Source organism: Trichosurus vulpecula, chromosome 2 (assembly GCF_011100635.1).
Source record: "Trichosurus vulpecula isolate mTriVul1 chromosome 2, mTriVul1.pri, whole genome shotgun sequence".
Lineage (NCBI taxonomy): Eukaryota > Metazoa > Chordata > Mammalia > Diprotodontia > Phalangeridae > Trichosurus > Trichosurus vulpecula.
In genome coordinates this window covers 443,145,890-443,159,982 of record NC_050574.1, presented here as the reverse complement: position 1 = coordinate 443,159,982, position 14,093 = coordinate 443,145,890, and the positions used below count along the sequence as shown (strand labels likewise).

At 39.9% G+C, this 14,093-nt stretch overlaps 1 protein-coding gene across 1 annotated transcript in view; it reads left to right on the top strand.

Moving 5' to 3' along the window:
* The window catches only part of MAP3K15 (mitogen-activated protein kinase kinase kinase 15), a 113,715-nt gene that overhangs the window by 43,711 nt on the left and 55,911 nt on the right, over positions 1-14,093 (top strand). Inside the window, 7 exon segments of the mRNA XM_036744203.1 lie at positions 403-452; positions 835-930; positions 2,704-2,791; positions 5,623-5,756; positions 8,520-8,647; positions 11,854-11,984; positions 12,246-12,351. Of these exon segments, the coding sequence (XP_036600098.1) occupies positions 403-452; positions 835-930; positions 2,704-2,791; positions 5,623-5,756; positions 8,520-8,647; positions 11,854-11,984; positions 12,246-12,351 (733 nt within the window).

Here is a 14,093-nt window from a genome sequence, read left to right as displayed (position 1 = left end):
CTATAAGACTGACCTCTCATCATTGGTCTAGTATGTTGTGCTGCCACTGCTTTGTTAGATATTCTGGTCTTATTCTGTGGTTTCTGACATGTCAGTGGAAAATGAATGGTGTTGTTATACACTTCATAGAGAGGCGTCTACTATCATACCAAAATAGAGACTTTCTGCTGTAACTGGAAAATGGACCTAAAGCAATTTTTATGATACTCTGGAATATATTTCTATTATTCTATGTTACTTATTTTTATAGTAAAATACAGAATTTTTTAAAATGTAAAATTGCATCTCATGCTGAGAAAACTAGCATGTAATTGAATCTCTAATGAAAAAGAGAATGACCCTGTTATATTATGCTTTGCTGTCAAACATGGAACTCTTGACTTGTGTCTTTGGTTCCTACAGAAACAGATTCATGAATGGAATTTTACAGCCTCCTCCATTAGGGGAATAAGGTCAGTATGAATGAAAAATGACAACTATTTACTGTTTTGTGCATTTCATTCCATTTTTAATGGAAACAAAAACTCTCTTTGTGAGTTTTTCTGCACGTGACCCTTTGTCTCCCTCACAATATCTTGCCCAGTTCTGTGTGGTAGAGGAAATGCTTAATTAATGTTTGTTGAATTAAATTGGTGAACACAGACTCAAAATAGCAAGAGAGACATTTCTCATTTATTTAAATTTTATTCATATGGAAATCAAAGACTGATTAGGTAAGCCATTGGGACACGAAGTCTTTAAAATGGAAGCAGTTTCGTAGTAATTTAAGAATTCTATAGTAAATTGAAGATCCCAAGTTATATGTAATATTTCTTTTCAATGAACGTTTTCCAGCATATCCAAGTTTGATGAACGGTGTTGTTTTCTTTATGTCCATGATAACTCTGATGACTTTCAAATTTACTTTTCTACTGAAGACCAGTGCAGTCGGTGAGTTAATTCCATTTTTGTTTCATTTATTTGAAGTATGGGGAACCTATTTAAAGGGTTCCCCACAGAGTTATAGCTTGTAGTCCAAAAGAAAATTGCATTTGTTGAATTTGCTTTTTTAAAATGTTATAAATGGAACTGTAATCCTATGTTTCAAACACAATGTGATAATAACCCACTTATCCAAGAGTCAGACTTCTGGCAACCTGTAAACACTTGTGGGAATTCCTTATTTACATTAATTGGGATGTAGCTATAATTTGATATATTGGTCTAGAGTAGGGCTCTCCAGATCTCAAAGCACTAATGCCAGGTTGATTATTAAACTCATCATTGCTACCATGCTTTTTTCTTTTCTTTTTTTAAAAATGTTTTATTGATGGTTTTTGTTTTTTACATCACAAGTATTTCCTGATTTCTCCATTTTAGCAACAACAACAAAAGTAAAAACCCACAACAGTTAAACCAAACTGGCCAGTTTGACAGCATAGGCGACACTCCCCTCCCGTGGTCCCTTAACCCCCTTCTGAGAAGAGAGGAGTATGTTTTATCATCTCTGCCCCAGGTCCAGATGGGGCACTGCAGTTCATCTTGAATTCAGCTTTTTTTTAAAGTTGTTGCTTCATTTGTGTTATTGGAGTCACAATATGTATATATTGTTCTCCTGTCCCCGCTCTCGTGGCTTTATTCCTGTCGTCGCTATGCCGTCGTTTCAGTTGTGCCTGGCTCCTCGTGGTCCTGTTTGGGGTTTTCTTGGCACAGATTCTGGAGTAGTTTGCCTTTTCTCTCCCCAGCTCATTTTACTGATGAGGAAACTGAAGCAAACAGGGTTAAGTGACTTGCCCAGGGTCACACCCCTAATAAGTGTCTGTGGCCGGATTTGAACTCAGGTCTTCCTGAGTCCAGGCCTGGTGCTCTATCCACCGCACCTCTTGGCTGCCACATCTTTGCTTTATATCAGTTCCTTAAACTCTTATCATGTTTCTCTGAATTCCTATCCCATTTTTTTAGCACAGAAATTCTTAACTCACCTTGTGAATTAAAAAAAAATTCTTTGTTGACTGTGTTTTGATATAATTAGTTTCCTTTGCAATCCTATGTGTTTTCTTGTATGCTTTTAAAAATATCATTTTGAGAAGGGGTCACATTTTGGCCTTTTTGAGAAGAGTTTCACTATACTGCTAAAGATTTCCATGACACAGAAAAGGTTGAAAACCCAGTAGGAGGCAGTTTTCAGTGGTACTTTTCTCCAGCTTCATTTAGGGACTTTACTGTAAATATCCCTTATACCTTTTTCCCTGGTAATCTCAAGCTTTAAGGAAATGAAAATTATTCCTCATAAAAATTATTCCTCTGAAGACTATTGGGCCAGAGAATTATGATTATTTATATAAAGAATGGCTAATAAGGCTATTTAACAAATAATTATTTCTATTGTTTAATTCATGTATTAGTATGCATTTGTTTTCCTTATTTCTATGTCAAATTTTCACAGTTCGATTCCTCTTTTTTTAGTGCTCCCTGTCTCTATGCTGCCATTTATGTGAGACTGAAACTCTCAGGTGAAAAGGATAGTAAGCTACTTCCCTCCAAACTCCAAACATTTGCCATTCAGAGAAGAGATTTTTCCTTCCTCTCACCCCCAAATCCCAAGCATCACTCACTGTCAGCACTCATTCATCTGTGATGAATTTAACAAAAGTATGACAGCAAAGATGGTGGAATACAGTTGTTGGAAATTTCTGAATTTTTGGTGGCATTTGTTGTTTCCAGGTTTTGCTCTTTAGTCAAAGAGATTATAACGGATGCGGTGGGCTGTACAGTGGAATTAGAAGGGGAGATCGACGGGGACACGTTAGAGGTGAGTCTTATGTTGTCAGAGAGGAAAAGCTACAGCAAGAATCAGCCTCTGATTGAACTTCAGTGAAATTCTTTGTTTTTGGTGATTCGTGAAGACTGCAGTGAATTTTACTATTGCTTCACGCATGAAATGGTTTAGAATTTGTTTTTAAGATTATAGCAATAACAGGTGATGGAGCTATCGTCATCAGGGATAATCTTTCCTCAACATGCCGGTACAGTACTTTCTGGATATTGTGAAGTCAAAATGGGGGACAATTTGGAGTGGGTTTAAGTTTACCTCCGTGGGACACACCAATAGTCTCCTATCTTAGCTCTTCAGAGACTAGAGACAGGATTAAACCAATAAGCCTTCTCTCAACAAAGAAAAACTTCACAAGAAAGACTGAAAGGGAAGGGAAATTAGAAAGAATAGTCTAGTCCAGGCTTACTTCTAGGCATAAATCTAGGCAGATGACCAGAGAAAAAGAGTTGCCCCGAGACATTAGCTTTGGATGAAACCCCAGAACTTCATGTTCTCTGTAATATCCCTCATGTCTAGTGGGGAACCCTTCCACTTGACCCCAAGGGCCACTGTCTAAGGACCCAAACTAGGAACTAGTATAAAACCCTTTAAACTCCCTATGCTATGACCTTTGTGTCAGAACAATAACACCTGTAATTCCTATTCTGGTCTCCTGTCATCCAGCCTGGTTTGTATCTTCTATGGCCAACCAGAATGCCCGTTCCACCAAGGTACACACATGGAATGAAACCTATATCATATTTCATCCTAAATCTTTCCCCAAAATATGGTTGAAAGGATTTTAAGGCATTGTGGCATCGTGCATTGAGAGTTGTACTTGGAGTCAGAAAGATCTGATGTCAAGGCCCACCTCAGATACTTGCTAGCTGTGTGACTTTGGGCAACTCACTTAACCTCACTAGGCCTGAGATTTCTCATCTATAAAGTCATAGGTTTAGACTCAGTGGCCTCTGGGGTCCTTTCCAGCTCTAGCTTTGTGATTCTACAAACTACCCATTCCCTTGGAAAATATAATAAAGTAATTTGTCTACACATATATAATTTATGAGAACTAGACTATAAACTCCATTAGAATGTGGGCTGGGTCTTTTAAAATCTTTATATCTCTTCCAGCATCTAACATCATGCTCTTAATTTAATGGAATAACATCTTTGATAAGCTAAAAATGGAAGATTATAAGGGGGGGGGGGATAGTTAGACAATTTAAAGCAGATCTTTTCAAGCATTCTTAAATCTTCTTTAGCTACCCGATAGAAAGAGTTTTTATCTATTCAGAAATCAGCTCAATACAGACCTTTCCTTGGCAACACTAAATCTGCCTGTTCTTCACATTACTGTATGTATTTGGAACTATTGTATAATTAACCAGATTTGCCAGTAATTTAAACCAGTCTTCCCAGCTCCATTATTTATAATTAATGGACTTTTACTGTGCTTTCAAGTCTTATTGAAGTTATATCTCTGGGTTGCTTTAGGAGAAGTTTTTAAATGATAAATATTAATTAAGCCTTTCCCTGAAGCACTTCTCAGAGCCTCATGGAGGTGACCCTGATTTCTCTAAACCCATACTGATTGGAGCTCAAAGTCTGGCAAATTGTACCAAGTCAGAAAGACCCCAAGCAGGGATCAGTGATGGACTGGAGGTTTGTGATGCAAAGTTTGGAAGGATTTATTAGAGGGGTGGCTGCTGGACAATGACTTTTTTAGCCACAGCAGCTGAGAAAGACTGTCTAGTTTCTAAGCTAGAGGAGTTGTGATCTGCAACTGTCGAGGGAATATCCACAGGAGCTAAATCATTTTTTTTAAATGAACTCGGCTGTACTAGAAAGATAAATAAATGGTCTGTTTGAGATAAGGAAATTAATAAGTTGCAAGCTCTCTTTAGAAAGTTCTAGATTTCAAATTCATTAGAGTTCATCTAATTGCATGCATCAGTGATAGGAATATTCTCCCTTCTTCCCTCTCCCTCCTTCCCTCCCTCTTTCCTTCTGTCTCTCATCCATTCATCCATTCATCATCTATTTCTCTATCATCTCTCTGAGATGTATTTTCAACTTACTTATCTTCTCCCTCATAGCACATTTCTTTGTGTACTTGTCTTCTGGACCCATCTGTGCCATTTGATTGGCAGCTTCTTGACTCTGTGTCTGTGTCATATTTCTTTTCATCCTTCCTAACCACCCCACCCCAGTGTCTTGCATATTTAAATAGTAAAAAATGAATCTGGGGGGCTCAGACTTGTGAGTTCATTGCTGTAGGATGCTCTCAGCGTAGAAACTTTCTCTGTTGATGTAGATTAGCAACTAATAGGCGCTTACATGAATTGTTAGCCATACAATATGTGTCAGAGGAAAGCCTTGAACCCTTAGGTCTTCCTTACTTCAAGGTCAGACCTTTACCACCATACTTTTCACAATTTGCTTTGTATATAGCAAATTTTAAATAGGTATTTCTTGATTGAATTGAATATTAAAAAAGTGACCTAAAGTTGATTAAAAATATAAGTTCACTTACAGAATAAAGTAATAGATGTGTATGTTAATAATGGCTAGAAATTCCATGCCTTTGGAATAATTATATAATTAAAAATAAAGTATCTAAGAAATAAATGGTGGTATTGTGCTCAAACAACACTTTCTGTCTCTCTATGTTTGTGTGTCTTTACACATATACATGTGTGTATACATATATGAAATATAAATTTAAAAACCACAATTGCCAATTAGCTTTTAAATTCCAATATTAAAAGATGTTTTTGCCCCAAGCACTATGTTTTTCTGTCTCCCTGATTTCTCTCCCCACCCAGTATGAATATGATTATGATGAGAATGGTGAAAAAGTAGTCCTGGGGAAAGGCACATATGGAATTGTGTACGCCGGGAGAGATCTTAGCAACCAAGTTCGGATAGCTGTCAAAGAGATACCTGAGAGAGACAGCAGGTAAGTGAATCACATTGTAGTTATCTGGTGGATGGCATCTCCCAGGATGGATGACTGGTAGTTTAGGTGGCTCAGAAAGGTAAAGAGTAATTATTATTAACATGGATATTGTCTTGTCTAAAATTTTCTTGGAGGAAAAGCAAATCCTAACTGTGTAATTCAAATAGATTGAAATGGTGGAAGGTATCTTAGTGACATTTGATTTGTAAAATTTCACAGTTAAGAAATTTAGAGGTAGAGCACTGGCCCTGGAGTCAGGAGGACCTGAGTTCAAATGTGATCTCAGACACTTGACACACTTACTAGCTGTGTGACCTTGGGCAAGTCATTGAACCCCAATTGCCCTGCCTTCCCCCCTGCCAAAAAAAAAAAAAGAAATTCAGAGGTAGTCTGACATAGTGGATAGAATACTGGCCTCAAAGACCTGGGTTCGAGTTCTGTGGTTGATAGGCTGATAGAATGCGAGCTTGGGCAAATCTCTCAGGCCCTTGGGACTCCAGGAAGCTCTCTGAGAGAATTCATTAGCTGCATCGGTGTTGCTCTGAATTGGTAGAGAAGATTTCCTCCCTTGGAGCCCCTTGTAACTGATGGAATCACAGAGCTAGTCAAAAAAGAAAGAAAATTATCCTGTTTGAAAAGTGATTCTATTAAGGCCAAGTCCCAGTCAGCGCAAATAATGAATCCCATGAAGTGGCCGTACAGTTCAGATTTGCCCTGTTTATTTTCACTGGCCTTGAGCCAATGGCCGTATTTTATGTAATTATAATTTGGAATAATGTGAATTCAGAAACATGAGACCATTTCACAAGGTATATACCCTGAAGTAGAATGGAACTCCGTACTATTTTTCAGATGAATCTTTTTTTACATCTGAAATATGTGAGTGTGTGTATATGCATATATACAATATATACATTTACGTGTATAGAATACATGCATACACATGCAGTTCAGTAATATGAAGGAGTGAAAGAAAAAGCACTTATTATAAGTATTGTGTTACGACCTGGGTATATGAGAATATTATAGAAATAAATATTATAAAAAATATAATTATATTTTTTGCTTTCTTCTCCTACTTTATGCCTATTGTTTGGGGTTAGTTTCCTATCAGTGGTTTTCCTGCTTATCTTTTCAAATTAATCCCTGTTGAAGAAGTACATAGGTCCCAAAGCTCTCTCTGTCTCTCTCTCTCTCTATCTCTCTCTCTGTCTCTCTGTCTGTCTCTCTCTCTCTCTCTCTGTCTCTCTCTCTCTTTTTGTGTGTATATATGTATTTTTGACCAGATCTGCCAACCAGATCAGGTCCAAAGCAGCTTTCTATCTTTATGGTCTTGAAGAATTATCTAGGGCACTAAGGAATTAAATGACCTGCTGGGGACCAAAAAGCCCCTGTGTGTCAGAGGAGGACTCGAACTCAGGTCTTTTTCACTCTGAGGTGAGCTCTTTAACTACTGACGTGCTCCGTTTCTTGTGTGTGTGTAGGTATTAATCGAAGCACAATCATGACATGTGACAATCCTATTTTCTGTGCACGTTGAACTATAGTTCAAATGTACGTTATGGGCCTGATTTTTAAGAAGGTCATTGGACCAGAGAAGGTATGTTTAGGGGATGACAGTCAGGATGGACAGCATGCATCAGTGTTGTCACAAGAACCAGCATTTCTGTAGCACCTCATATATGCAGTCTCTGTGCTAAGTGCTTTACAAATATCTCACAGCCATCCTGGGAGGTAGGTGCTAATTTTATCCCCATTTTATAGACGAATAAACCAAGGCAAACAGAGGCTAAGTGACTTGCCCAAGGTTATATAGGCAGAATGTGTCTGAGGTCAAATTTGAACTCCGAGCTTCCTGACTCTAGGCCCAGCACTGTATCCAAGTAATTCCCTAGCTGTGTCATGAGGAACAATTGATGAAACTGAGGTTGTTTAGTTAAAGGAAAAAAGATGTTGGTGAGGCTAGGGGTGTGGAATGAAATCTGGCTTTAGATCGTAAGAAAGGAACATCCTATGGAAGGATCGTGTTTGTTCTTTATTATTTTAGAGGGCAGAATTAAGATTATTAGGCAAAGGTCTCAAAGAGGCTGATTTTGACTTTGATAAGTAGTCATGAAATTTCCGATAATTAGAGCTGTCCAATAATAGAATGGGATGATTTGAAATAGCATAGTGAGTTTACTAATCACCAAAAGTATCAAATTTCCTGCATTAGACACGTAGGGATTAGATGATTTCTGAGGTCCGTTTCAGGGGCAGCTAGGTGGCACAGTGGATAGAGCACTGGGCTTGCATTCAGGAAGTCTCATCTTCCTGAGTTCAAATCTGGCCTCAGACACTTAGTAGTTGTGTGACCCTGGCCAAGTCACTTCACCCTGTTTGCCTCTGTTTCCTCATTTATAAAATGAGCTGGAGAAGGAAAAGGTAAACCACTCCAGTATCTTTGTGAAGAAACCCAGAAGGGGTCACAAACAGTCAGACATGACTGAAATGGCTCAACGACAGCAACAAAAGGTGACTGTCAACTCCCACGAGTCAACGATTCTCTGTTTTTCTGTTGACTGGTTGGCACTCTGGTGGATAGAGTGTTTGACCGAGATTCAGAAGACACAAGTTCAAATCCTCTTTCGGATGTTAGCTGTAAAATCGGGATAATAACAGCACCTACTTCCTAGGCTGTGAGGACAAAATGTAAAGTGCTTTGCAAACCTTTAAAACGCTATATAAACGTTCTTAACATTATCATCATCATCGTCATCATAGGTACTCTCAGCCTTTACATGAAGAGATAGCCCTGCACAAGTATTTGAAGCATCGCAACATTGTCCAGTATCTTGGCTCTGTTTCAGAAGATGGCTACATTAAAATATTTATGGAGCAGGTGCCTGGAGGTTTGTGTCTTCGCACTACTGTTCCAATGTTCTGAAAAGCAGAAATGAAACATTCGTGCATCTCCTCTCTGCTTTGTGATTTTTCATTCAGATGCAAGGTTTATGAAGCCTAGTAGTATGACTTTTTTGGGGGATCATTGGGAGGCATATTTTCTGATGTGACATTTGGTTTGAGGGAATGGGGGAAGTGTATGACTGGGATACAAAGGATTAAAAAAATAACCTAAGGTCGAAGGATGGTTTGGTCCGGTTTGGTGGACATGAAGCTGGAGCTGCTTTAGTGGCAGACGTGTCGATAAAAACATTGGAAAAAATCAGTTGAATATCTGGCTCTTTCGTTGGCAAAGCACAAACATTTTGCATGCCATCAGATGTTTGAATTTTTCAGGTTTCCTTTGAGGCTTGGTATGTGAGTTTAATAATTAGAAGTTACATTACTATAATTTGCGGAACACATTTTCTCACAATAATCCTATGTGGTGGGTGGCACAAATGTTATATCAGTTACAAATGTGACAGCACAAAGCCCTGTTTATAGGTGAGGCAACTGAGTTTCAGCAATTTCTCGTCGTTGTAACAGACTAAGTAGTGGAAATGGAATTGGAACCTCTGTCGCCTGACTCCAAGTCTGGACCTCTTCTCCTGTACCCTGAGGCTCTCCAGTTGGTGAGCACCAGTGTCATGCACGGGAAAGGTCACTGGACTTTGAGCTAGAAGAGCTGGGTTTTAATCCTGCCACTCATAAACTTAGTCATGTGACATTGGTCAGGTCACTTGAGCTCTGAGTTGTAGACTCCTCATCTGTAAAGGGGGTATGATAATTCTCGGGGCACTGGCCACCTCATAGGGTTGTTGTAAGAATCAGACAGGTCTGACAGTGTTTTGTCACTATAAAATCCCATATAAGAGGCAGTGTAAGCTAAGTTTACCAGGAAGAAGACCAGACTTAAGGCAGGAGTTGTGGCTCTGAGACTGATTAGGTCACTTGATCTCTCCCTCAGTTGCCTTCTCTATAAAATGTAACAGTGCCTTCCTCCCGGGGTTGTTGGGAGGAGCAAATCAGACCCTAGAGAGTGCTTCACGCATGTAGAGCCTACGTGGGATGACACGCCATCTTGATGGGGAGGAGAGGGAGAAGAAATTTGGAACCCCAAACCTGTGGAACCAAATGGTATGAACTAAAAATAAAACAAAATTATAAAAAAAATCAAGTGCCTTGCAAACCTTGAAGAGCCACATATCAGAAGGGTGGCTAATAGCTTACATTTATGTAGCGCCTACTATATACCAAGTGCTAAGTAAGTGCTTTACCAGTATTGTCTCATTTGATCCTCACAACAACCCTGGTTGTTATTTCATCATTTCAGTCATTTCTAACTCTTTGCCACCCCATGTGGGGTTTTCTTGGCAAAGATACTGAAGTAGTTTGCCATTTCCTTTTCCAGCTCATTTTACAGGCAAACAGGGTTAGGTGACTTGCCCAGGGGGCTGGATTTGAACTCACAGAAATGAGTCTTCCTGACTCCAGGTCTGTCACTCTATCCACTGTACCACCTAGCTGCCCTAACAACCCTGGAGGTATGTTCTATTATTATCTCCATTTTACAGATGAGGAAACTGAGGCAAACATTTTGAAGGGCTTGTCCAGAGTCACACAGCTAGTAAATGTCTGACTCCAGGTCCAGCACTCTGCTGTATAACCTAGCTGATGTATGTGTGTGTGTGTTTGTATAATAATCTTTACCTTTAACAATAATAACTGTATCACAATTTAAGCTCAGAGCCTCCAGTTTTTTATCTGTAAAGATAACATTTGTACTGTCCCACGATGGGGTTGATCTAAAGAATTTGCTTTGTAAACCTTGAAATGCCGTACAAACATCAGCTATTCCTGTCATTAGAATTACAGACTGTGATGACCATGAGTTCTATTCAGATCATAGATCTGGAGCTGAATGGGATCTTAGAAGTCATCTAGCAAGTTCCTTGGGGGCAGTTAGGTGGTGCAGTGGATACAGTGCTGGGTCTGGAGTCAGGAAGACAATCTGGCCTCAGACACGTACTAGCTGTGTCGCTCTGGACAAGTCAGCCCTGTTTGCCTCAGTTTCCTCATCTGTAAAATGAGCTGGAAAAGGAAATGGCAAATTGCTCCAGTATCTTTGCCAAATGAGATCATGAAGAGTCAGACTCAACTGAAATGACTAAACAACAGACAGCTAATGAGTTCCTTGTTAGACTAAAAGCTCCTTGAGGGCGGGAACTGTTTTTACCTTACTTTGGATCTTCAGCACTTAGCACAGTGCCTGGCACACAGTAGGTGTTTCATAAATGTTTATTGACTGACTGACTAGTCCAACCCTGCCATTTTACAGATGAGCAAAGAAGCCCAGAGAGGGGAAGCAATTCGCCCTATGTCATGTAGGCAGTAAGTGATGAGCTAAGATTCCAATGAACATCATACCACACTATTGAAAAGTTCTGTATGTGAAAAACATTGACTCTTCTGATCTCAAAGAAAGACAAAAAGGAAAGAAAGAATGAAGGGGAAGAAGAAAGGAAAGAAGGAAAGTGTAGGAGAGGGGGAAAGTACAGAATTTGGAAGAGGACCTGAATTCAAATCCTGATCCTGCCACTTAGTACTTTTATGACTTTGGCCAAGTCAGTATAACTGGTCTGTACCACCTCCCCTGTAAAAAGGAAGGACTTGTACGAGAAGGCCTCTATCTTCCATCTCTAGGTCTTTGAAATATGGCCCTCATATTCCACGACTTCTAAATATAGGCTTCTTGGGCTTCAAGATTGAAATATATGCTCTATTTCTTAGTTAGATTAGTTCTCTTGACAGTGGCCAAATTGACATAAACTGTATGCTTGTTGAAGCCTTGGTCTTATTAACTTTGAATCTTCTTCAGCACCTAGCAGAGAATAAACATTTAATATGGTTTTTAATTGAATAAATAAATGAATGAATCCATGCTAATCTAGGGCTAACTTTTTGCAAATACATTTTTATTAGGCACAGTGCACAGCTCATTAATTTCTCTTACAGAATTGCTACCAATGATAAATAAAAACAGCCCTAGGGGAAATTAATCTGGATAAAAAGTATGCTTTCTTCACTTCCCCAATTGGCTGCTGATAGGGAGGGTAATATTAAATGTGTTTACCATACAAATTGAATGTATTCTGTGCTTTATCTCTTCCAGGAAGCCTTTCTGCCCTTCTGAGATCAAAATGGGGCCCAATGAAAGAACCTACAATAAAATTTTATACCAAGCAGATACTGGAGGGCCTTAAATATCTCCATGAAAACCAGATAGTTCATAGGGATATAAAGGTACTTTGGCTTTTCTCTCTCCTCCCTAGGGTTATTAAAGTTTTATTCTCTTCCTCTAATAATAGGAGCTGACAAGAATACTGGTTGTGAACATGTAATACACCCACACACTCATAGTCACCCACACACCCAAGGATATATCACCCGTTATCAGCTACTGTAGTAACTACCCCCACCATTCTATTTCCCATCTTCCTAGAAACTTGTAAAAGAAACATGTGGGTCTGAGTTGGCTTATGGATGTCTGTTTCTTCTTTTCAGGGTGATAATGTTTTAGTAAATACTTATAGCGGAGTGGTGAAGATTTCTGACTTTGGGACCTCCAAACGACTCGCAGGAGTGAATCCGTGCACCGAGACCTTCACAGGTGAGTAAAATCAACCCAGGCTTCTGTAGAAGACTTGGGGACCTTAGTTTCATCTGCAGTAAGGATGTGAAAGTCACATGAGCAGATGTCACTGTTTGGTAACATCTTCGTTCATGGAAAGTAAGTAGGCTTTTTGGAAAAGTGTGGGTAGAGTGATGTTTCAAGTGGATGGTCTGTTTTATTAAGCAAGCCCTGTTCTCACTTTGCCTTGTAACTCAGTCTGTCACAGGGTCATGGGCTCCATGCAAATTGCCTGATTTTCAGCCACCTCATCCTTTGTTTTGTTGACATTGAGTTTTGTGAAGACATTTTCAGTCTTTCAGCAGTATGTATGCTGTGTTGCAAATAGCGGTCCTGAGAGGCAGCATTGGTACAGTGGTTACACAACTGGCCTTGGATCTAGGAAGATGGGAGTTCAAATCCTGCCTCTTACATGTTTTGGCTGTGTGACCCTGGCTAAGTTGCTTTACCTCTCATTGCTTTGGCTTCCTTCAGGCTGTTTTAACAACCCAGCTAGCAGTTTCTGTGGGGGCATAAGATGCACCCAGGACACTGCTGGGACGCTGGAAAAGCACAGGTTCTTTTTATCTGCTTAAACAAGGAAAGCACGGTGAAGGGGTTGACCAGCTTACTTTAATCCAGCATTCAGTTAGCATACAGACAACATTCATTTAGTTCAGGGGAAAACGCCAGCATTTAATTAGTTCAGGGGAGCATACAGACAAGCATCAAGAGACAGACCAAATACAGATTCATTGACTTGCTTCAGGGGAAAAAACAAGCACCCTGAGGTTCAAAACATTCATTTAGATCGGGGGAAAAACAAACCAGCATCCCGAACCTCAAAACCAAAATATAAACAAGTTACAAATATCAACAGACAGACCCAATACAATTCATAGTTACCAACATCTGGGCTCAGCCTGAGAGCAAGGGCTGGCCCAGAGTCACGCTCCTCGTTGCTCCCACACCAACCGGAAGAGGAAAGAGAAGAGAGCTCTTCAAGCTGTCCTCTCCCCTCTTATAGGGTTTTTGACATCATCAAGTGCCGCCTGAATGACCAGGGCCGATTGGTTCTTGACTTGGCCCCTCCCCCTAGCATAGACCAGGTTCTGGAGCTAACACCTCCCCTCAGCCAGCCCCATGACTCATCACACAGGAAGTTTTCTGCTTCCTGACATGCTCTCTGGGCTTCCTGCCCCGGAAGAGCAAGCCACAGTGTCCAGAGGCTCAATGAGGTAAGCTGAGTCATTCAAAGAAAACAAAGGCCATTCTGGTTACACAGGCCTCAGCTAAATTTCTACCTTCTTAAAGAAGCCTTCTCTGGTCTTCCTTAACGTTAGTGCCTTCCCTCTGAGATTATCTCCAATTTGTCTTGTATATATCTTGTTTGCACATAGTTGTTTGAATTTTGTCTCCCCATTAGATTGTAAGCTCCTTAGAGCCAGGGACTGTTTTTGCCTTTCTTCATATCCCCAGCACTAAACACAGTGTCTGGCACATAGTAGGGATTTCATAAAGGCTTGTCGACTTGACTTGAGTCTAGACAACTCTCTAAGATTAGAAGCTTCAGAGAAGGTCCTGGGAGTTCCTTGTGCAAATGAAATCACCGGTCCAGTGTCTCCCTCTATAAACTCCTTATGGAGGCATCATGAACTGGTCTCAGTATTGATTTCAAATCCTGACTGATATATACTGATTGTATGGCCCTAAACAAGTCATTTAAATTGTCTGTGCCACCA